Raw genomic sequence first — 25,096 nt, 5'->3', positions numbered from 1 at the left:
ATTTAAAAATTAAGTCCAGAGATAAAGTGAGAAAAGCCTTCTTTATTAAATAGAGATGTAAAAGTCGTATAACACAAGATCCAGCAGCTATTAAATTGGCAGAGAAGACAAGCATAGAAGAGAAAGTACGTCGAACTGCACACAATAGAAAAAGGCAATGTAATTTAAAATACAAAAAAAAATTGAAAACAATTAAGTTTAAGTCGACTGAAGAGTGTCTGAATCAGAAGGTCACAGTGAGAGCAGTGTATGCCATTATTATGTTATTAGCAATTCCCAGGGGTTGGTATGTATGGCTGTTTCCCTTTTAGTTGATAAGCATCTATTATTGCATACCACTCATCCATGGAAAGTGAAACAATGACCTGAAATTAAAGTAATGAAAATTGTTCTTGTAACTTGCTATGGGGGAATTATAAGTTATTCTAATATTAGGTAAATAAAAGCACTCTTTAAAAGAATTTTAATAAAATTGCACTAAAATTAAATTGAAATATAATTTTTGAAAACTGTAAAAATACATTTTTATAGGAAAATATTTAATTTATACTGAATAATTTTTGTGACTGATTGTTTTTTCTCTGTATGACTGTAAACTACTACAAACCATTAGTAACCATTAACTGTCTTGCCTAAAAAACATGACACTAGCATAGAGCCACATCATGTAATTAAGCCAAAAGAGCTTTACCTACTATGTTAGCACACTAGTGCATTATGTTGCCTAAATTGTCGGAAATATATGTAAAGCCTCAATTCTGATTTTCAACTTAAAACTAAGTTTTTAAACTGTTTTGAAATGATTGAAACGACTTTTATACTGTTAAAGAACATATTTAAAACCTCATTGATTTTGTAAGTTCTGTAAATCTGACCCTGATCTAGTGCTTATGAAGTTGATTATTGCAACGAAATTAACAGTCGGGACCAAGTGTTTTTAAATACGTAGCAAAAATCAAAACCTGGTTGTTCGCTTTTTTTGCCTTCTTTCCTTTTTTTCTTGGCGATATATCATCGGGGCGAACATTCACAGGTTCTACAACAGGAAGGCCGTTTTCGTTCAGAAATATTTTCACTAACCCATCTTTTACAAGGAAAGCAAGATGGAAAATGTTTTCAATGGTATGTCCGTATGATTCAGGGTTGACAACCAGTTCAAAATAGTCGATAGGAGATGCTGTTGATATAATACGCATTATAAAATTGATTTCGTTGAATTAAATTGATCAAAAAAAAACATAAAATGCACAGATTTATTGAATTAGGCACATTTATCGGACATTGCTAACTAATAGGTTGTAGCACCCAGGGTGTCGTGATACTGATAATTAGCCTAAATCTCAGGTTCCATGGCGTGTCATGCGGCAGAACTTCACCCAGAATAATAAAAATCAACAATTAGTAAGAATGTGTCGAGCACCCAAACTTAAAACTCTGCATTTTTATATTGAAACAACAAAACTGCTGCAACAGGCAAACTACACGTTCTGTAAGATTAGCTCTGCTTTTCGACTAAACAGTAACTTATTATCGTACGCATTTCTCCTTGATGACGCCATAAGTTTTGGCTCTGCGCACAGGCCAAGCTTTTACAACTTCAACACATTCCTAACAGTTAGTATCAGGTTGTTTAATAAGTTGAGCAACTTACGGTCATCTTTATAAAAAGTATTAATAATATGTAGCACACGCTCTATTTCCTCTGGAGTAGCTTCTTTTTTATCATCTTTGTAATTAGTAAGTTCCTTTGGAAGTTGAACTTTGGTTGAGGTTTCTTTTTGCTTGTTTCTTTGTGTAGCTTGTCGGTTTGTTTTTCCAGTTTCTATTGCTTCAAATGCACCCAACCTGATAATTAGATTTAATTTAACTTTTATATAGTCCAGCGAAGTAGCATGGTGGTAAGTGCACCTGACTCTAACCCAAAGTTTACAGGTTAAAAGCTTGTCGCTGCTACCATTGTGATGTTTCACTTTTGTGTCTTTGGGCAAGACACTGAACGGCAAATGCTCCAACCCAGTGGTCTCTGATGGGTTGTCTAAATTGTCAACCATACAGAAAACAAACCATCAGTGAACACGTTTGCAGGTTTGCAGCAATTGCCGTTCACTTTCCCAAGATCACATACTCCCAACATTTATTGCTTACAAACGTTGTCTTTTTAATACTTTGGTTGTCAATAAAAAAGTTGAGGCCTACTTAAATTAATATAGTATTCACTCACAGTGGGTGTAGAGCAGGTGTTAAACTTGTAAAATAAGTTGCTGTTTTCTGACCAAGAACATTCCAGCCATTTTCAGGAATATCAATTTCATCTTTATCTTCAGAAACTGTTCCCCCCATGCAAGTTACCTGGAGTTTATTTAATATTTACGTTTTTGTTTATACTATTACATATTACTCACACATTTTATTTATAACTGAATTTTGACTGCATTCAATACTCATATACAAAATTCAGTTATTTAAATATTTATAGTTGTCGAACATAGGAACCTTATGATTAGCTTATATATTATACTTGGGCTTCTTGTTTCAAATTGTTAAACACCCAGCAACAGAGATAAATGTTTTACACTTCTGCGTTATGCATATGCGACTCTTTGTAACCACAACAATCCACATGAATTAAACACTTTAACTGCTAGCATGATCAATTCAAAACTTCCAAATTAGCAAAAAATAACAGAAGCGCCGAATTAGTAAAAAAAATTCAACCATTTAATTTTTATTATATATTTTTTTGTATAATTCATTGTAATAAAAATCACCAACCAGTTTAGCTATAAATTCATCCGGTTGAAACGCCACCAAATCAGTTTGAAGTAAATTGGTTTTCTGAGCTCCAAGAGTTACAGCAAGGGTCATAAACTTTGAATCCAGAGCGGCTCCCCTCGTTTCATTGACTATATAAATATAAAAGATAAAATACCACTGATAATTTAATGTTTAAAAACTTATTTACAAAGTATGGCATGGCTTGATGGGGTAATGGGCCAAGTCTGGCCTAAATCCCAGGTCCTCACGGACTTCACCCATACAGAATATAATGGCATGACTTGAATATTTGCCATTCTATTCTGTATGGGTGGGGTCCTTGAGGACCTGGGATTTAAGCTTAATTTTGCTCATTACCACAAATATATATTTGGCATAAAATTGTTTAAGGTGTTTTTGGCAATATTATTAGTGAGGAAATTAAAAAAAAGAGAGATGTCACATATTTTTGCATTGCTTTACAAACGCAAAACAATCAGCTTCCTGCGAAATTATTTAAAACTTTGTTTAATACTGGGACGTTCATACATACATTATTTGTCGATAAATAATTTATTTGTCAAGCAGGTCTATAAAATAAGTCTTCTCCTTTTTTGCTAGGGGCTAAGTAGTCATATAAAGAAGCCAACATCTCTAAGGGCATTAAGTTTACAAGGTCAGCTTTTATGAGATTTTTTATGACTGTGTTAAACCAAAATCTTAGTTACATTACACATGCTATCTTTAATAGGGCATAGTTAAACATTAAAAGAAGGTTATGGCTAGCAATTTCATCATTAAAAAAAATTTTATAATTGTTTTTGATGATCAATTTTGTAATGTAACTTTATTATATATATATATATATATATATTGTTTTTTTGTAATGTTAATCCAGAAATGAAACCTATTTTTAAGTTCTTCTAACCGTCTTTAAATAGCTGGTGAGCTTTTGCAATATTCTCCATCAATCCATTGCTGTCAGGTTTCACAAGTTCTTCTTTGTTTAGTTGTGTCTCGTCAATCAATTTTCGATAATTTTGCCGCAGTTGTAACTGCCTGGCCCTGTTTACAAAAGAGGATACAAGTTTGTTTCAACTTTGGTAATTTATAACATTATAAAGCTTAACAAATTAGTATGAATAATTATCAAACAGTTATGAATCAGAAAACAAAAATATTGAAGCCCTTTTTTTATACAAAAACTCTGTACACTTTTTTCCAAAATTTTCTACACATTTTCTTTTGTAAAACCTACACGTTTTTGAGAACGAAATTTTAGATTAAGAAATAGACCTAAGGCTTAGAGCCCTTGTAGCCTACTTTTATAAAGCAGGTTTAAATATTCAGTAAGCTCCATGTGGTAGCAGCATGGGTGTTAGAGTTAATGGGCCAACTTATACCAACATGTTGAAAGGTGTGCTTAACATAGCCCCCCAGGCTCAACTATATATAATATCATAAAAAGTCCCATCCCCTACCATTAAGAGGTAAAAGGTTAACAATCATTGCTATAAAAATATATATACATATGACATAATTTGTTGTTTAACTTTGGAAAAAGATAATAAAAATCAAAGTATTAAAACAACAAAAAAGGGGATCAACAGCAAAACATAATTGTTAAAACACAATGAATAAAAAGTTTAAGCACCAGTTAAAAAGGGTTCCTTATGTACTAACTGCTTTAATAAATAGGCCACTTGTCTGTACCTTGATTGGGGAGAGTCTTCAACAGGTACCGACAACACCGACGCATCGTCGTAACTCATCCCTTCATCATCTGAGGTTTGATCATCCATTTTTAGTTTAATTTTTTCAAAATTGACTTCTTTACAACCTTTAAAAATGACAAGTTTATTTTTATCTTGCAAAAATGAATTTTTATTTAACATTTATTTATTGTTAATAATATATACATAATTACATGTAGCAAGACAGCTGTATTTATAAGTTATGAAATAGGCGTTCTGTTTCATACCTGCCGCATTGCTGAATTTTTGTATATTTGTTAGAATGATATTTAATCACGCAAAGCTAGAAAAGACAATTTTCAAACCTTTGTCTAAAGACGCTTAGACACTTCTTCCAGAATTCCTATAAAACTGAATGCTATGCTGTTATGTACAAAAGAAATTAGAAAATACAAGTTGAAAGTTCACAATATGCTATAGGCTATCAAAAGTCTAGCTCAGTGCTCTTCAACCTTTTTTGGGTTAACCCATAAAGTTGTTTCGACAAACTCTTGCACCGCTGATTGCTTTAACGTAAAACTAATGACGTTTCTTAATTCCCAGTGATGCAAATATAGAATTTAAATAAAAAAAACTGTAGGAAAGTGGCGAAATTTGTTAAAAATGTTCAAAACTGTATATTATTTCTGAAAATTGTTGAAGTTTGTGATTCACCCTTGTATACCTTTTTGTACTGATGCACTTCTGGCATATACGTGCACACCGGTTGAAGAGCACTGGTCTAGCCTTTCCAAATTAATTTGAAAAAGAACTTGAAAGTATCCCAGTAAGTTAAAAATGAAGCCCAGTGCTTATATAGGTTTTACACACAATTAGTTTAAAGAAAACAGAAAAAAAGCACATTAAAAATAGCATCTTATATTAAGGAAGAGTTCTAATTTAGTCAGTTAGAAAACACAAATTTGACAAACTGCACTTTTAAAATATGTTTGTTCTTGTATGAAAAAATCTATTAACAATAGAAATTAACTAAAAAAGCTAAGAGGTTTCTGGTGAAGAAGTTACTTCTGGTTTAGAGTCTGTTGGGTTAACTTGTTTTAAGTTTAAAAAGCTGGGAACATTTTGTTCCTGCTCTTTATTATTTTCTTTTTCTTCTTCACTCGTTGCTTGTCCTGTCAAAACATCTTTAAATTTCAATAGATAAACATCATTGTAAAACTGAGTGCAGGTCCCTGTAGCTGGATCTAGATTGGAAGTTCCTCCATAAAGCACAACAGCATTATTCAATGAACAGAGTGTATGAAGACCAACTTCCGGGGGCGGGGTAATTGAGTCTCCAGCTTCAGACACACAACTCACATCGGGTTGCAGCCACTGCATGGTTTCTGTGTCAAAGATATTAAAGTCGCCTAAGTGCTGATCGCTGATCCCTCGCCCACCATGGATTATTAATCTTTTCCCTACAGCAGTCGCAGCATGGAATGACCTTGGTTGGGGTTGTCGTCCGAATGTGTGGCAGCATTCCCACTTGTTTTGCTCCACAATATACCTCCATAAATCATTCTGCCGAGACTTGCTGTCTTTTCCTCCAAACACAAACAGCGATTTCTGGCCACCAGACCCTACAACAGGTGTTACTGTGTGCGCTGCACGTGCACTCGGAAGTTTTTCCACGTTCTCAGGTATTTTTAACTCCCATTTTTCGGTAACTGTATCGAAAATGAACAGCTGGTCGGACCAAGTGAAGTTTGCGGCATCTTGAAAGTTCCGAACCTCGTGTAGCTCATCTATGTCTTCATATTCATCATCACCATCATCATCAATTGGAAGAACATCTTCAGCTGAAACTTCGTCCTCACCTGCCGGTCCAAAACCACCGAAAAAATATATTTTCGACTCAAAAACAGCAGCAGATAGTTTATCTCTGGGCGAGGGTCCATTTTTTGCAGTAATCTGTGTCCAAACTTTAGTTTCCACGTCATAGAAATAAAAATCATCCATCCAGCCGGTAAACTGACTTAAACCTCCAAACAAATAAAGCTTTTTACCAACTGCAACCATAGTTGCACCAGACCTTTGGCTTGGTAATTCACCCGTGCATTTCTCTTTACCCCAAACACCACTCTCAACATCCAAAACAAGCAATTCATTTGACTCAGAATCCTGGTTCCCAGTATTTAGCAACACGCCTCCAAATAGGTATAGCTTACCTCCCAAAACAGCCGATGCCTGGCCCTCTCTGGCAGCAAATACGCACTGCTTGCTGCTTTTTATCCACTTAATTGCGACATTGTTTGTTATTTTCTTGCCGTACTGCTGGCCTTGAGAAGAAGATTCATTCCCCATGGTAAATTTAATTTATATTAAGTTAAAGCAAGAGTATCTATATACAATATTTCCCTGTGACAGTAACACAAAGTTTATTTCACACAGTGGTAAAACTTGGATTTTTTTAATATAATTATAGGCAATTTCGGTAATTTATGAAAATGGAGTGAATTATTTTTAAATTGAAGGCCTACCAATGTGTTGGCACGTTGCAAGTAAATGAAATATATTTACGTTAACAAGAAACAACTAAGTACTAACAAAAGATAGCCACGTGATATGTACTTGGCTTTCTTGATAATGCGTAATCTGTATTGACTAAAACCAATGATCATAAGTTTTACCCCATTAAAAATCTAAAGCTAATTTGCACTCAATTACACAAAATATGCAAAATCCGTAATGCATTTCTTGGTAACACGAAATCTGGCGGGAAAACAGTTTGCACACGGAGGTTGTAACAACTACTACAATATCCGTCATTGGTGTCAACCAGTGTCAACTGAATAGAAAAACAATGAAAAACTACAAAGAAGTAAATCTATAATAAGTAAGCACGTATTAAAACAAGTAGCCTGATATTATTAGTCATATTACTGCAACGGTCGACTAAGCTGGTTAAAAAACAAACCGGTAACCAACAAATCGGTTTTCAGTCGTTATCTGTGAGCAGTAGGTAGAATACATTTATAAATGCAACTCATGAAGACTTATGATGTATGTTGACTGAACAATTGGTAAAAAAACGATGTGTAAATACGCTTTATACAACTCCTACGCCATGTGTTGACTTGTAAACTTACGTAAATTAACCGTCTCTTTGCTTAATTTTTTTGTGAGTTTGGACAAAAATCACGTAGTAATTTGGTAATGTTATAAATTAGTATTAAACTTATGATGTTTAACTAAAAATATTGTTTTAAATGCGATAAATGATAACCAGGTATAAAAGTAGTGCCTTCAATGCGCCCACACTTTAATTCACCAATACGTGTACTCCCAAGTTCCAAATCGTATATGACTGGAAATGCTGGCCTAACCGCTCGAGCGCATGCTAGGAACAGATTATAGCCCGAGTTCGATCCTAGCCCGACGTAACAATTATTGCGAGACTATTACCATATGTACGCACATGTTTATACCTGCAACGCCAACGTAAATGAAGCCAAAAGCTACCAATGGAATGAATTATCCTCGGTTGGCGGGAAAACAGTCTAATCACGAGTGTTCTGTTTCATTCACCTCGTGCCAGCTTACGAGTTACCAAGTATAGCCTATATATTACTTTGTGGGTGATTATATTGTTTGTTTTATTTTCATTTTTTTACGTTTGGCTGTTAATTTGAACATTTGAACAATAACCCATTTGTGATCGCCGCGTTCGGGCAATTGTCGTTAAAAGGTTGTCCAAAGACAATTACGCCCACAATGGTAGCAGCGGAGAGCCTCGAACTCTTTACCATTGGGTAGAGTTACATCTGCGTTAAAGGGTAACAGCCGCGCTAACCACTTTGCTATATTGCACCGATTACTGGGTCACTAACGGGTTCCCGATGTATATTAAAGTGGGGGAAGACGGGACACAAAATCAAGCTGTATGAATTATTTTATTCTATTTTTGTGAAACTACGATGCACGGATTGATGATTTAAACATGTAAACTACAAAATTTCGTGTGTTTTAATATGATTCAGCAAGGATTCAAAATTACCATCTTACTATTACACTTTTTAGCAATTGAGAAGCTGTAGTAGCCATTGTTGTAAAATGTAACGTCATACGTGTGTGATGTTATGTTATTTCCGGGTTTGTCTGTACTTTGATTACGCTACACTACATGACGTACGTAGTAATCCGTATGTCCTGTCTTATAAACATTACCTTATCACGACACGACATTCGATCACTATAAACAGGCATAGTAGTGCAAGAGATATTGCATTTTGAGCTGAGCAATTTAACACCTTCAATATAACGAACGTAACTAGAAAGAAAACATTCGAGTAAAAAGAGAAAGAACAACAGATATGGACAGCACACTTCTTAGTAGCAGCATTTTCATAGGAGCCGGCCTTTGATGATGTGCCCTATCCGCACGATACTTTGACACGCGAACATTCGATTCACTTTTTTATAATAAACTGAGAGCAGTATAGAACATAATGTGTGTACATATAAATAATGCCACTTTTTCAGTGATCCTTCAGTTTTAAGAATTATGATATAACACGAATGTTATATATTTAAAGAGTCTAAACGTATTAGCGGTCAGCCAGTTATTTTTACAGCTATATTCTTGTGTTAATGCGTGTATAGGCGATACACTTATGATTTTTTTGCATGTTATTAGATTGTGCTAAAATCTGCTAAACTTTAGGCATGGCCGAGCAAGTTTCCATTACGTACAGGTTACTTAACGAAGATGACATTGATGACGTCATTGCGCTTCTGTCTGAACATTACGTCACTCGTGAGTCGACGTCTAAGTGTCTTTCTATGACGAAAGAGGAGATTTTGAGTTATGCTGATGAAATAGCTAGGGTACGATTAGGTGATGCATATTTTTTTGAAAATATTTTATATTCACATCGTTTCAGGATGCAATCCCGCAAGGCATAAGTCTTGGTGCATTCGATGACGTGACAAATGAACTGGTCGGCGTGACTTTCGGGGAGTGCGACTTGTATAGAAAGCCTAAAATAAAAAATGATAACCGAACGCCAATTAAAATTCAATATTTGCAAAGAGTAAGTAAAACCTTATTGTGCTGTGGAATACATTAACGTATGAAGAAAATGAGAAAGATATGTATAATCGAGGCTCGCCGTTGCTAATATCATTGGTCATATCATATGCTATGTCTCCGTGCAAGACACTTTTGCTCCAAACCAGTGGTCTCGCAAAAAAGTTGCAAAAGAACCAAACCAGGTATATATTCATTGCCGAAACGGCAATGGTTTATGATTAAAACTTATACACATTATTGCTATAAACCCGTCTTTGACTCAATGGGCCTGGTTTCTGCATTTCGAGCGTTTAAATTTGTTTATTTAGCTGTACGAATGGTTTGAGTTAATTCCAAGGATTGAACACGGCATCACCAGTATCCTGCTTGCTGATGTGCTGGCTGTTTCTACTCAATATTCGAACCGTGGAATAGGCACTGAACTTACAATACGGTAAGTAATACACCCTTCACTTTTTTGCACGCAAAAAAATACAAACTGTATATTTTCTATAATATTGTCGAAAACCTATTTAACCAACTAAACTCATCATAGGCTTTATTTAACGTAAAATGAACGTCTTGGTAAATCACATAAGAAAGACAAAATGAGACTTAAACGAGTAGGAAGGATACGAGAAACGAGAAAACGAGAAAGCACAGAAGTTTTAATGTCGCGCGTTTAGGCGTAAGCGTCGAACAATTATTAAGAGTGTTGCCTAATGCGGAAAGATTTAAATTAACGCGGTGGGGAATAAAACTAAAGTAAATGTAGTCTTACTTATTGTCATGTTTAATTAAAACAAGCATTTAATGTTTCAAAATCAAAAACAATCTATAGTACTGTGGGGTAAGATGGGACACCTTTGGCTTTAGAACATAGGATTAAAATATCCTGAACGTGTTTTATACTATTAACAACGGTATATACGGGAGTCGTAAGGATACGGTTTTATAATTCTTTGAATGTTCTTTGTTTACTGTCAAAGTGGACGAGAAATGAAATGAAAAGGTGTCCCATATATCTTCCTCTACTGTACACAATTACATACTGTTGTTTCCTTGTAGGCAAGCTAATTTGTTGGCAGACCTTGGTTTTACCTTCCTGTTGAGCTTTATAACATCTGAGAAAGCATTGGCCATTCACGCCAAATTGGGGTCGAAATGTTTAAAGAAAGTGGACATGCGAACGTATAGAGATTCGCGCACTGGTGAAGCTGTATTTAAACATGCAGAACTGAAAGACAATTGCATACAAGTCATGTGTATAGATCTACGTAACCTGCAGTCAATCAAAAGCAAAGCATGAATTACTTACTACTGTGAACTATATCAATTCCAACAGTGGCACTCATTATACTCCGTTATAGAACTTATTATTATACCTCATTCGTATTTAGGCAAAAAAGCACACTTTTCTTCGTTGCCTGATAGTTAACTTATTTTCTGTACCCTAATTAAAAATACTTATAAACTTTATGCTGTGTTATGTTATTGACCACGCTTATAGTAGAGTAGGGGAAGATAGTACACTTTTTCATTCTATTTTTTCGTCTAATGGTACTAATTAAAAAAAATAGAGAGTTATAAAACCGTATCGCACGACTGCCATAGACCGTTGTTAATTGTTTAGTTAAATCAAGATCAGTATGTTTGGATATTATGTGCAAAAACTGTCCGATCCTACCCTACAGTACTATACATTCATTACATATGTTGAATACAAACATCCATATGTTCCCGCTGTGTTGGTTACTTCTAGTTTGTTTTTGATTGAGCTTAATCGACCGTTGTGGTACTGGGGGTAATTAATAATATGTCAATTAGTAATACGTGCTCACTCATTTGAACCTAGTTCTGGATGAATAATTTATTCCGTTTTCTTCAGCATGACATAAACAATTAGAACGCGAACAAAATAGAATTTTATACAAACGAACAGAACATTAATTTTCACAATGACAAAAATAGCATAGATGTAAAGTGGCCCGTTCGCGTAACACATGCGAACTGTACCGACTCTTTCACCCAACGTATTTACAATATTTACAGGAGTTATTGCACTTGAGTCCCAACTGACGAATTGATCAAGCCCTGGTGTTAACACACACATAAGGGCCCTGCATATAGGTTCTGGGTAACAAAATCTGGATGAAAACGACAACACAACAGTGAATGGGATTGAAATGATTCGGATTATGTACAAAAAAAAACAGAATAAACAAATGGTTGTACATGTTTTAAGAAAAATACAGTTGATTCGATATAATTTGTGTTTGAATTAGCAATACAGGTACCATGTGGTATTTATGAAACTGACTTAAAAAAAAGAAATGTTTAAATAGAACTGCCTGAAACAGCAATTGGATATGTTTAACAAAAACATAATAAGCATTTTTAGTTTCATGTAGAATTTTAGACTATAGTACAAAGTTCTGTAGACAGCCAGGATGCAACGCTAATTTAAAATAACAATAAGGCAACGGAAAAGGGGGAAATAGGACTTTGTGTCTACTGTTAATTAGTGCCAAACCAAAGGCACTGTGGAACAAAGCTGACGTGCAGTTTGAAAACTAGATGATAAAAAATCCAAAACATACTGCCCTAATGAACTGAAGATGTGTCTTGGTTAGATATAGGTCGTCAATGGATAGTACCTTCACACACATACATACATACAAACATAGTGCACATGATAATTAATCTCTGAATAAAGACGTCACAAACTTAAAAGCTTTTTAACGATGTGTACTCGAGTCATCACATAAGGAACATATAAACGGGCAGCGGCGTAATAAAAATTGTAAACCTCCCAAAAGTTAAAATGATCGCCTCGGAAAAACTTTTCCAACAAGAACAAACAGCAAACATGATAATCTCAGAATGGCAATAGTGATAGTTCGAGCAATAAAAAAAATATCAAATATTTACAAACGCAAAAGTAACCAGTCCGCCTCTTCCAGACAGTGTTGTAAACTTTTCAAGATCGTTTAAAAGACTTTTACGAGACGTTAAATGAATTTTAAACATTAGAATTATAAATTGAAAGAAGTAAGGTCTTATGTTTTATGTAACTGGTAAGAATTCTTAGTAATACTCCGACCCAATGACAATACTTGGATCTTCGCCAAGGATTTCTGTTGCATGGAACCACTTGTTGGTATCAAGAACAACTGGAAATGAAATTAAACATGAAATTGCCCTTTTAGTAATAGGTTTATTACATTGGATTAATTGCCCTTGTACATTATTGAAGCACCGCAACGATAGTTAATTAACCCCTATGTTTTTGTGGGACATTTCATAAGCCCCCTACCTAAATTTGTACAGTAATTTATCCACAGTATTTAGCCATAACCCATAACACTACAAAATTGCATATAACATTAATCACTAAAGCTTAACTGTGTTCCATGCCATTTGGCAAGAGAAAATTTGTTATTACAGATTTAACATTAACCAAAACTTACTTATGTCACCAGGTTCAACAATAACTTCCATTCGAGTAACACAAGTGCCATAACACTCCGGGGGTGTTTCTAAAATCCACTTTTTGATACCTTTTACTTGGGCTTGCCAAGACAGAGTACCCACAAAATCAATCTGAAAATTAGAAATCCAAAATAAACCTGATTTTTTTGTATAAAATTGTAACATGCAGTAAGTATTGAATTTAAAAATAGTGTCTCCAAATTTATAATGAAATACTGTATAACAGTATTCCAACAGTAGAAATAGCAGCGTGAGCAACAACATATGGAATGTCTAAAATGCTGATGAAGCAGGAAGTAACTGTAGCGTTGAAGAGAGCAGTTTCCTTTGTGCTAAAGTAAAGCTGGTACTATCTGCTGGCTGGCAGTTTAACTGAGTTGGCGAACTCGATAATCTCAACAACACATAATGGCTAAAGGCTTACTCAATAATCTCAACAACAGACTGTGCAAAACATACATGTAAATTGGCACCATATCCAGGCAATCCCATAAACACCCAATCAGTTTTGCTGTGATCAAGTTCAGGAGGAAGGAAGTAAGGAAGTTTGTAATGTTTTCTTAACTCGTTTGCAGCCTTGCCATCGCAGTTACTCCTGAAATCGAATGTTTGCTTAAGATTCTTTGAAAATATTAAATGATTAACCAAGTAGGAAGTGGAATCTTTATTCTTTATCAGCACTTGAAGTGTATACTGTACTTGACACTTAAGTGTATGATAAACAATCAAAGGAAGTTTGATAATTTTATCAGATTTTTATGAGGTATGCAATAGCCTACACTGCTAAAAATAATATTGTATGGTTCTACAATAAATGCAAACAAAACTGGAGCCTTTATTTTAGTTTTGAGCCAAAAATTCAAAATGATACCCGTATTTTTACCATTACTATCCTCAAAAAACAAGTAAAGAAAACTGCAACGTATGGCCAGTAACAGTACGGCTGCAGTTTCGCAGTGGTGTAAAAAGCCATTAATCAGTCATAAATCTATGATTCACACGGCACGTTTTATTAAATAACAAAGAATTTAAGCGACTTACCACCCGACGTACCACGGGGCACCCTGACCACTGGCACGTTCCTCAGTCATGTTAAAAAATTCGCTGATATCTTGAAATTTTGTTTGGTATGGAAAGAATTGGCAATCACGAGTTACTTTTTCAAGCGCCTGTATTAATATAATTTGGGACTTTTTATAAATGGGTCACTTACATTTCAATAAATAGACAGTTTTAATTTAAAGCTATTTTTTTTATTTAATTACCCTTTTTTTAACCTTATAGCAAAACTGTACAGGAAAAAACGTTTTACTACCTCATGCTCTATAATAGAGCTATAATAAATAATCATTCCTTTCAGACTGTGGGTGAAAACATTTTTTCCATGCACAATTTTTCAAGTAGCCAATATATATATGTTATTTTACTAAACCTAAAATATTATTAGATAAACTAAAATTCTAGCAGCAACATTAGAAAATTACCTCAGAACCTGGACTGTAAACTGAACTGAAATATTTGTAGCTGAAAGTATTTTTAGCGGTCCACCCATCTTGGCCGTCTTTTATGAGAACTGGTTGCATTGAGAAAGCGTAGTTGTCGAGAAACTCGGCCTAAATCATCACATTTTTATATAAATAAATAATTTGCCTGGCTTACCAGTAATAAAAAAACGTTTGAGTCTGAAAAAAGGGAAAAGATGTTGAACACAACTTGAATTAAAAGGATTACAAAACTGTATGAACAGTTTTACCAGCTTTCCAATAGGAAAATAACCCATTGAGGGCTATAAGTGATAAAACTTTTGAACTCGATCTAGTTTCAAAAGATTAGAAGACAAGGTTTTTTTAATAAAGGTACAAAATATCAAAAATTCTGTTCTGTTCTATCTAAAAGGTCACCAGACAATTAGATAACATTGTGCAGAATTTATTACAGTAGGCCTACTACCACACCGGTGTAAACTTCCACATTCTATAGGTAAAGTCCTGTTGCGTGGCGCGGCACGGGTCCTAGGATTTAGGCCAGGATTGGCCCATTACCCCAAACTTTTACATTCTGATCCGTTTTGTTTATTACTTACATGGGTGAGATTGGAAACATATTTTATGCCGGTGACATTTCTGCACTCATTACAATCCACAGGGGGTCTGAATGGATCCTGCATAAACTCAGACATGCGTTGAAGACAAGACTCCTCGTCAACAGCCCCTTCTTCTCCATAATAGCTGTAGTATCTATTTTTAAACAAATGATAAACAAGGTATGGATTGAAATAAGTTTTATTTTGTGAGAAGGATATTTTTTTTAAATCTATTAACCTTTATTGCACAGATTTATAAGCAGTGTTAATTTTAAACAAATGTGCATGTAAGCGAATTTTCTTTCAAACTAGCAAAATTACTCCTATGTTTAAAAGAAAAAACTAAAATATTTTTAATCAGGAATTTAGGGCATTTTCTAATTTGAATTTTGTTTTCTAAATCATTGGTTTTAAAATTCTTAAAGTCACGGACATTTCTATATTTTGTGTGCAGAATGCAGCATTTTTGAAACTCATATATCACAAATTACACAAGAAATACCAAACTATTTTTAAAAACAACGGTTGCTTATGGTCTAAGCATACAAATTTGATTTTAAAACAACTCAGTAATGGAAGGCACTTACACATCATCTTATTACATACATAGGCTCCTAACTTTTGTGTCAAGGTGTATCAATAACTTTTAAAATATAAAACTTTATATCAGCAAAAATCTTTCCTTCTTGTCACGTTATTAGCTTTTATTGGAAAGTAGGCTGGACTGATCATTGCACTCTCACCACTGTATAGTGTTTATTTTAAGACTGTAAGATAGGCTCTTGAATTGTTTATGCATTTATACTGGATACTCATGGCAAGGGTTCTTTTGATTTACTTTCAGGGTAGACTAGATACCTTACATACCCATGTTAGGCGCCTATAATCGTATGTATACTGCATGTTAATATGAATGTACTGAGTGTATGTATGATATCTGTAAGCATTTGATACAATTTTTATACTACAAATATCCCTTTATATTAATATATTTCTCATTTTTTTATACAAAATACTTACTTTGAAACCAGAGATTTTCCAAATTCTGTCTCATTTCGAATGGTCATGTACATAGAGGACGGCAATCCAAAGATGACCAGAAAAGCAAAAGCTGCATAAAGTATTCCACCATTTCTCTGTGTCCATCTTTTCCCTTCCCACTTTATAGTTTTAACAGATGGCAAATTACCAATGTCTTCATCTGAAATGCCGAGATCCGTTTGTGCCTTTTTTAATAGACTGTAGAAATCCTTCACCGTAACACTATCAGTGCTCGCCATTTTGTAACATGTATACTGATCGTTTGCTAGGAGAAATAGACTGGTCTAAGCGTACTTCTTCTCTAATATCGTGCTCCACGAGGCGAGCTGTGTGTGCGTGACCGCGCGCGTGCGTCGCTGTTTACCACCGAAGCGGGCAGGGTATTTCCGCTATTCGCACTCTGTGCTGGTATGAAAAAGCCAACCCCAAAAGCTGTTGTACAGTGTTGTTTTAAATTCCCGCTTAATGAACCCGGAATATTGGATGGACGGTGATTCAAGCGTGTGCTTAACTTAAAAGGACAACGCGTTGAGCAAACTTAACGGGAATGCAAGCCTATATTGTGTCTACTGTATGAAGCTTTCAATACAAAATGTGGGGTGGGAAAAAAACGGGACACTATTTCTAGTCCCAGTTGATAGTAAACACAGAAAGTTCAAAGAATTAAAAATCTGTATCCTCGCGACCATAGACCGTTGTTAATTATTTAAAACACGATCAGGAATATATACTTCCCCCAACCTGGCCCTTAGGTGCACAATATTGCATCAGCGTACGTGCAATGACGCTTATCACTATAGTAACATGTAAAGAGTTATACAATAAAAACAGCTGTACTTGCATGAAAGCGTTGAAGCGCTCAAATAATATAGATGTGCTGCCTGCGTACTAGGAAACTCTTTGAATATCCGGCAGACGGTTATAATCTGAATGTCCCTTACTATGTTCCAAACATTTTGTAACTGTGTTCGCCTCTAATCGTAGCACAACTTTTTGAGCTGTTTCATTTCGTCATGGAAATAGAACCTAAAAAAATAACGAAAAAGGACTTTTACAGTATAATACAGAAAGCGCAGGGGGAGCTTGGAATACGAGACGAAGACGTTGTTCAGTTGCCAATAGTCAGACAGATCAAATACGAAGGCAAAAATTTTAAAGAACGCAATGCAGCGCTTCTGTATGCCGGAATTGTATTCTTTATCGTGATGGGACTGCCGTCGTCACTGTATTTGACCATTATAAAAGAGACTAGTTTTGGAAACGCAACTGTACAAGCGTAAGTTTCTTTTGTATATATATAGTAGGGTGGGGGAAGATGGGACACGAATAATTATAAAACCGTATCTTCACGACTCCTATAGACTGTTGTTAATTGTTTAAAACACGATTAGGATATTAGGATATTATGTGCTAAAGGTGTCCCGTCTCCCCCCACACTACTATATACGTTTAAAGTAACTAACGTAAACGTCATCTGTACTGAAACAGAACGGTTCGGAGGCAGATTTTTCAAACACACTATTTTGTGTGTTTTATACACAACTACATTTATATTTTTAAAGGAAAGTTGTATGAAAACGAAACATTATAAATATTTTGGCATAGAAGGGTCGGGGAAGACGGGACACCTTTTCATTCCATTTTCTCGTCCCATTTGGTGGTAAACAAAGAACATTTAAAGAATTACAAAACCGTATCCTCACGACTCCCATAGACCGTTGTTAATTGTTTAAAACACGTTCAGAATATATGTAGATTATGTGTCCCATCTTCTCCCACCCTTCTATATATATACTGTTTCGCAGGTATATGAACTACTATGAAGCTAATGAAGGCCCAGATGCAAGTTGTTTATACTTCATGCCGTACTCAATTTTATCTGTTACTAGACCCCCTATCAACTGTAGCGAGTGTGTGAACGTTAAAGATATTAAGTATGCTTCTAATTTGAGCCAGGTATGTAGTGGAGTTCGTGCTGAATGAATGAATGAATGAGTGAGTGAATGTAACTTGTTAATTTAACCTGCGACAGTCGTTATAACACCGGTGTCATGTTTCTTATACCTCGTGCTTGCTTGCGAGATCCACGTATGTAACTTTGTGAGTAATTATTTTTTTAATGTATGGCTAACATATTCGGCAACCTATAATAGAAACCAATGGCTTGTTGTCACCGTTTGTCTCGAACCCGTAACCTCTGGGTTGGAGGCACTTTATTCTAGTTGGTTATTTCACCTTATATTTTTCCCTGATACGTAATGGATAGTTTTACCGTTTTAATACTTATAGTAGGGTGGGGGAAGATGGAACACTTTGTCAGACGAGGCTTTTTTAATTTTCTTTTTACGGATTTTCTTTTATTATTTGGCAATATGTGCTTAAGTGTCCCATCTTCCCCCATTGTACTATATATTTAGAAAGCATATGGCAATTAACGTTTGGTTTTATTCCCATATACTTTTCTTATTAAAATTCTTTTGCGTAGGAGGAATTCTTAGATCTGTACGCATTTAGTATGCAACCAATCCTTGTAAAAGATGGCCAACGAAATTGGACTGCTAAAAATGCCTTCAGTTACGATTACTTTAAAGGTATATACTCTCCAGGATCAAAGGTAATTTAAAGTGGCATAACGAACGCTTCTTGTTGTTGTTACGTATTTTCGCATGTTGTCCTACCCGCACTGTTACCGAAGAAAACGAATAAATTATTGGTAAAGTGTTGTGTAGTAAGATGGACTACATATAGCACATAACAGGGGCTATACGATTATATAATTTTGTAAATATTTTTGTTAACTACTAAACGGGACGATGAAGGAGAATGAAATTATGTACCATCTTACCCCAGCCTCTATTGTGTGAATAAGTCAGTTTACCAAGTGATGCTCATTTTATTTCCCATATAGGCACTTGAAAAAACAGAATTCAAGAACTGGCCAATTTTTTCCATATCAAACAGCTAATGTTAATAATATGGCTGATTTTGTTAACATGTCAGACGAAAGAGCCGCTGGAGAAACTGAACCGTATTATTGTGGTTGGTAAGCGAGTATTATAGTTATTGCTATATTGCCATAATACTCACTCAATTGTAAAGTTATTTCCTTATTACCATAAAAAATGCATACAAGGAAGAACATAGTAAGTTGGGGGTAGACAGGGCACCTTTAGCACATAATATCCAAATATCCTGATCGTGTTTTAAATAGTCAATAACTGTCTATTGGAGTTGTGAAAATACGTTTATTTCTTTGAATGCTTTTTGTTTAATACCAAATGGGACAAAAAATAGAATGAAAAGGTGTCCCATCTTCTTATCCTCTCTACCAAATATATATACACACACACACATATATATATATATATATGTATACATATGTGCGTGTGTATGTGTGTGTGTTAGAAAAAATGAGTTGTTAATATCAAGTCCAACATTTTAAGGAGTAATTGTGACGGTAAAGCTGCAAACGAGCTAAGACAACATTACAAGCGGCCCTACTTCCTTTCTCCCGAGCTAGATCACAGCAAAATTGATTGGGTCTTCATGGGATTAAAGGGTTTCGGAGCTCAAATGCATGTAAATATGTCAAGACACAATACCAGGCAGTATATCTTAGAAAGAATGAACGAATGTAACTTATTTACCCGTGGCGGAAAACGAACAATGCTTATAGCACGGATGTACAAAATATTGTTGACTTTTTTGTCTTTTTAGATTGACAATGTTGGAACAACATCGTGGCAAGCACAAATAAAGGGCACGAAAAAGTGGGTGTTGGAGGCCCCACCAGAGTGCCATGGAACCTGCATACCAAGAATGGAAGTAATTGTCGAACCTGGAGATATCAGTAAGTAATATTAAGTGTAAGGGTCATCATACATCCAACGCTTTTAAACACTGCTAATTGGGTATAGGTGTTTGCATTCAGCCTCAGTTTAAAGACTCTTCACTGCTGCCATTGCGGGCGTTTTTTTATATACAGTGTAGGGTTGTGGATACGATACATGTGGATACGATTCATTAGGGTAGGAAAGATGGGACACCTTTTCATTTTGTTTCCCGCCCTATTTGGTAGAAAACAAAGAACAATCAAATAATTATAAAACCGTATATACACAACTCGCATTGACCGTTGTAAATTGTTCGAAACACGTTCTGCATATTTGGATATTGCGAGCCAAAGGCGTCCCATCTCCCCCCACCGCTGCTACATTACTGTAAAACACCCACAAGTATGTGGTAATCAACTAGTCAGTGGGCGCAGGTTGTGTGAAACATAGCACCCATTTTATAACGAATGTCTTTACTCTGTCTCGCAAAGATTAATAGGTTACAACCAGTAATTAAAGCTATGTCACGAGAATTCCATTAGCCTTGACGCATTTGCTAATATACTTTTTCAAACATTTTGACATATTAGTAACATGATGCATGTGTATTACAGTTGTGTTGGACACAAACAAATGGTTTCATGCAACGGAGATTCTTGGGAATGAGACAAGTATCGTGATCGGTTCGGAATATTATTAACTTACACTTGTGTTGTTGAGTTGGTTGTCGGAAAAGAAACATTAAATTTACCCATCAGCGCTTGTAAAATGTAAATTACATGATATGTACCGACAGATGTGGTGTTATATGATATAATTTGATAAAATACTGTAGCGAGTTGGAGAAGCGTAGTTAAGTTACTACCAAATTAACTAAAATATATAGTAGGGTGGGGGAAGATGGGATAACTTTTTATTCTGTTTTCTCGTCTCATTTGGTAGTAAACAAAGAACATTTAAAGAATAACAAAACCATATCCCCACTACTCACATTGGCCGTTGGTAATTATTTTAAACGCGATCAGGGTATTTGAATATTATGTGCCAAAGGTGTCCCGTCTTCCCCCACCCTACAATATAAAGCAAATCGCATTATGGTTTTATGCTTAAATTGCCGATGATAGTGAAGAAAGAGATAGTGATGATCAAAATATTAAAACAACGAAGGGATTTTTTTTCAAATCAGCATAAAACGATATAGTTGTTAAAACCTGCTATGGATAAAAACTCGGAAAGAGCGTCAATTAAAAATCGTGGCTGTTGCGTTCTTTAACTTGCACATGATAAACAACTGATACTTGCAGTACTTGAAACAACGCTTACTATACTACATAGCATTCGCTGCACATTAGAAATACGAACAGCTAAGTGGCATGGAGTACGTTAGAGCTCTCAAATGCCGGTTCTGGGAAACTCTTGCTATATCCGGCATACGAGTATAATCTGAAAATCCGTTGTAGATGAATTGTAACTGCGTGTCACACGTACACAATTCAGTAATCAGCTGTTTCATTCCGTTATGGAAATAGAACCCAAAGAAATAACGAAAAAGGACTTTTACAGTCTAATACAGAAAGCGCAGAACGAGCTTGGAATACGAGACGAAGACGTTGTTCAGTTGCCAATAGTCAGACAGATCAAACACGAAGGCAAAAACTTTAAAGCACGCAATGCAGCGCTTCTGTATGCTGGAATTGTATTCTTTATCGTGGTGGGGCTGCCGTCGTCACTGTATTTGACCATTATAAAAGAAACTAGTTTTGGGAACGCAACTGTACAAGCGTAAGTTTCTTAATCTGTTTATTTCCGTATACGTTTACAGCAGTAACAGCGTAAACGTCATTTTATACCGAAACAGAACGTTTTGGACTCAACTGATCAGCATGTGTTTTGTGCCGAAGCCTGCATCATATAAAGAGTTATGCACTTTTATGTAGTTTACTGAACATTCTATGTCTATTCTATGATGTGGGTTCTTTGAACCAGCATTTTTTAAACTAAGGTAATTTTACCCCTGGCAGTAAATCCTTGGAATTTAGAGGGTAAATGAGCTACCAATAAAAATCCAAAACAGTTGACCTTACAAAAAAAGTTGTGCCAATTGTAGTACTTTACAAGACATTTAACAACTCGTTACCAAAAACCTAGCGCATTCGTCGCATTACTTGAAACTGATGTAATTAGTTGTTATCGCTTTTTAATGAATGAGCGCCATAGTACATATTAGGGGGAAATCTGATAAGCATCTTTGCCAAAAGAGTAAAGCGTACAAAAAAGGGTTTAAGAAACAACACTTTAAACAAATGGCATTGAATCGACACTTTGTATATATTCTGATGCAAACTGTTGTGCAGATACATGGACTACTATGAAGCCACCGGAGACCGCGAGTTAAGATGTTTATCGTTCATGCCGTACCCAGTTTTGTATTTTACTAGACCCCCTATCAACTGTAGCGAGTGTATGAATGTTAAAGATATTAAGTACGCTTCTAATTTGAGCCAGGTATGTACAGTAAGGGTCCGTGCTTAATGTATGGATACATATAACTTATTCGTCTTCACGTGAAGGGACAACGCCAGATGTTATAACATGTGTGTTCTGTTTCATACACTTTGTACCCGATGGAAATGTTATAAATAGTTTCAGTATTATAAAAGCATATGACATCAAACATTCGGTTTTGTTTACATGTATTCGGCTGTTAAATTAAATCATTTGCACAGGAGGAATTCTTAGATCTATACGCATTTAGTATGCAACCTATCCTTGTAAAAGATGGCCAACGAAATTGGACTGCTAAAAATGCATTTAGTTACGATTACTTCAAAGGTATATACTCTCCAGGATCAAAGGTAATTTAAAGTGGCATAACGAACGCTTCTTGTTGTTATGTGTTTTCGCATGTTGCCCTTTCCGCACTATACTGTAATCATAGGCCAATAATACATTCATGTTAGGGCTGCGTGGGGTAGAATGGGATATATTTAGCACATTATATCACAAGTATCCTAATCGAGTTTTAAACAATTAACAGCGCTCCTTTATTGGAGTCGCTAGGCTACCACGGGTATATGATGATGTAAATATATTTGGTTGCCACAAAATGGGATGATAAAGGTGAATGAAATTATGTACCATCTTAACCCAGCCTTCTTGCTGTGTGGAAAATGTATTTTTATGTCAATTTACCAAGTGGTAATTATTTTATTTTTCTTGTAGGCACTTAAAAAAACAGACAAAGATTGCCAGTTTTTTCCCTATCAAACAGCTAATGTTAATAATATGGCTGATTTTGTTAACATGTCAGCCGAAAGAGCCGCTGGAAAAACTGAGCCGTATTATTGTGGCTGGTAAGCGAGAATTAGTTTTGGCGAGTATATTAGCTCTATTTCCATAGAAAACACGGAGTTGTTAAGTTATTTCCTTGTTGCTTTGAAAAATATATACACAAACAAAAATATATGTACCTAAAAACATACGCTAAAAATTATAAAAAATTGGTTACAAATAAAAAGTCTAACATTTTAAGGAGTAATTGTGACGGTAAAGCTGCAAACGAGCTAAGACAACACTACAAGCGACCCTACTTTCTTTCTCCCGAGCTAGATCACAGCAAAATTGATTGGGTCTTCATGGGATTAAAGGGTTTCGGAGCCGAATTGCATGTAAATATGCCAAGACACAATACCAGACAGTCTTATCTCACTGACTTTGATAATGAATGAATGAATGAATGAATGAATGAATAAATGTAACTTATTTACCCTTGCACGTCGAGGCAAGAACAATGCTTATAACACGGGCGTTCCAAAATGTCGTTGACTTTTTAGATTGACAATGTTGGAACAACATCGTGGCAAGCACAAATAAAGGGCACGAAAAAGTGGGTGTTGGAGGCCCCACCAGAGTGCTATGGTACCTGCATACCAAGAATGGAAGTAATTGTCGAACCTGGAGATATCAGTGAGTAATATTAAGTGTAAAGATCATCATACACATCCAACACGTTTAAACACTCCTATTTGGATGTGGTGATAATATGAATGTAAAATACCTGATCCTATAACTGATGTATAAACACAGATAGCACGTAACACAAAATTAGTTACAATGGAACTTATATAACTGCATTCCACATCAGATCATGTATACACACAACTAACTATCATACAGTAAAGTACGTCACGAGAGTTCTATATATGGCGTTGACACAGTGGCTATTATATATACAGCAATATAGGGTTGAGCTCCTTTAGCAAATCATATCTAAATATTTAAAAACGGTCTATAGAGAATTGTGCGCATAAGGCTTTATACTTTTTTGAATGTCCTTTGTTTATTACCAAATTGGACTAGAAAGTAAAATGAAAGAATGCCCATTTTTCCCATTCATGGCAGGCTGGGGTAAGATAATTTCTGAATTCATTCTCTTTTATCGTTTGTTGGTTATTAAAGAAAGATATAAAGAATTATACATCTTATCCTCGTGACTCTAAAAGAACGCTGTTAATTGTTATACAATAACAGTAATTGCGTGCGTCTGTTATCCATCTTTTTTCGGCCTAATTCATTACTTTTTATAAGACATTTTGATATACTAGTAAACTTTATTACAGTTGTGTTGGACACAAACAAATGGTTTCATGCAACGGAGATTCTTGGGAATGAGACAAGTATCGTGATCGGTTCGGAATATTATTAACTTACACCTGTTGTAATTGGTTGCCCAAAACGAAACAGAATATAGAAACAACTTTTGTGGTTGTTTTATTAAATTGAATATATTTTATTGGTTAAGCGATAAAGGGTATGTTCTTTGTATATAATTTCTTGCAAACTCAGTTTTTTTCAAATGAGTATATATGGTGCTTGTAAATACATGATGTCATTTAACAGATTTGATGGTATTATTATTGTATATAGAGGGTGGGGGGAGACGGGACACCGTTAGCAAACCATCCAAATATTCTGGCCGTGTTTTAAACAAATAACAGCTGTTGGGAGTCGTGAGGATACGGTTTTATATTTCTTTGAATGTTATTTGATTACTATTAAATGAGATAAAACAAAATAAAACGGTGTTCCGTCTTCCCCTACAGTACTATGTAGCTTATAAAGTATAATTGTAACTTGCTTTATCTTC

The 25,096-nt window shown here is 35.2% G+C and overlaps 5 protein-coding genes across 8 annotated transcripts; 2 read left to right on the top strand and 3 right to left on the bottom strand.

Moving 5' to 3' along the window:
* Positions 1-22: 22 nt before the first annotated feature.
* On the bottom strand, positions 23-5,038 carry LOC100178121 (non-structural maintenance of chromosomes element 4 homolog A). Of its 2 annotated transcripts, none has more exons than XM_002131968.5 (8): positions 4,814-5,038; positions 4,468-4,594; positions 3,683-3,819; positions 2,773-2,903; positions 2,222-2,349; positions 1,652-1,845; positions 963-1,177; positions 23-365 (listed from the first exon to the last, which is right to left on the bottom strand). In XM_002131968.5, exons 2-8 carry the CDS (start codon positions 4,554-4,556, stop codon positions 267-269), a joined length of 993 nt encoding a protein of 330 aa, XP_002132004.1. In that variant the 5' UTR covers positions 4,557-4,594; positions 4,814-5,038; the 3' UTR covers positions 23-266. The 2 variants fall into 2 exon arrangements, with proteins under 2 accessions (XP_002132004.1, XP_009862466.1); XM_009864164.3 differs by having other exon boundaries at positions 4,736-4,864.
* Positions 4,873-6,869, bottom strand: LOC101242114 (kelch domain-containing protein 1-like). The gene has a single exon (XM_004225606.4). The coding sequence runs from the start codon at positions 6,792-6,794 to the stop codon at positions 5,487-5,489; it is 1,308 nt and encodes a 435-aa protein (XP_004225654.1). The 5' UTR covers positions 6,795-6,869; the 3' UTR covers positions 4,873-5,486.
* A 1,290-nt stretch (positions 6,870-8,159) lies between these two features.
* Positions 8,160-11,714, top strand: LOC100175006. Of its 2 annotated transcripts, XR_003396096.1 has the most exons (5): positions 8,160-9,317; positions 9,374-9,523; positions 9,831-9,955; positions 10,058-10,248; positions 10,570-10,978. XR_003396096.1 is itself a non-coding variant. In XM_002125971.3 (4 exons), exons 1-4 carry the CDS (start codon positions 9,156-9,158, stop codon positions 10,808-10,810), a joined length of 678 nt encoding a protein of 225 aa, XP_002126007.1. In that variant the 5' UTR covers positions 8,567-9,155; the 3' UTR covers positions 10,811-11,714. The 2 variants fall into 2 exon arrangements, 1 of the variants encoding a protein (XP_002126007.1); XM_002125971.3 differs by lacking the exon at positions 10,058-10,248 and having other exon boundaries at positions 8,567-9,317; positions 10,570-11,714.
* LOC100175813 lies at positions 11,353-16,453 on the bottom strand. Its single transcript, XM_002132023.5, has 7 exons — positions 16,097-16,453; positions 15,077-15,230; positions 14,478-14,606; positions 14,035-14,162; positions 13,453-13,588; positions 12,972-13,104; positions 11,353-12,674 (listed from the first exon to the last, which is right to left on the bottom strand). The coding sequence occupies exons 1-7, from the start codon at positions 16,354-16,356 to the stop codon at positions 12,589-12,591; spliced, it is 1,026 nt and encodes a 341-aa protein (XP_002132059.1). The 5' UTR covers positions 16,357-16,453; the 3' UTR covers positions 11,353-12,588.
* Positions 16,454-16,695: 242 nt separating this feature from the next.
* On the top strand, positions 16,696-24,710 carry LOC100181286. 2 transcript variants are annotated; one of them, XM_026835042.1, is made up of 7 exons: positions 16,696-17,393; positions 17,923-18,073; positions 18,603-18,731; positions 23,173-23,303; positions 23,483-23,618; positions 23,784-23,916; positions 24,570-24,710. In XM_026835042.1, exons 1-7 carry the CDS (start codon positions 17,131-17,133, stop codon positions 24,653-24,655), a joined length of 1,029 nt encoding a protein of 342 aa, XP_026690843.1. In that variant the 5' UTR covers positions 16,696-17,130; the 3' UTR covers positions 24,656-24,710. The 2 variants fall into 2 exon arrangements, with proteins under 2 accessions (XP_026690843.1, XP_002132015.1); XM_002131979.5 differs by lacking the exons at positions 16,696-17,393; positions 17,923-18,073; positions 18,603-18,731 and adding exons at positions 21,302-21,732; positions 22,305-22,455; positions 22,677-22,805.
* The last annotated feature ends 386 nt before the right edge of the window (positions 24,711-25,096 follow it).

The sequence above is a fragment of the Ciona intestinalis genome, chromosome 1, assembly GCF_000224145.3.
Source record: "Ciona intestinalis chromosome 1, KH, whole genome shotgun sequence".
Lineage (NCBI taxonomy): Eukaryota > Metazoa > Chordata > Ascidiacea > Phlebobranchia > Cionidae > Ciona > Ciona intestinalis.
The sequence above is the reverse complement of the archived record's forward strand: the minus strand, read 5'-3'. Positions and strand labels throughout refer to the sequence as shown.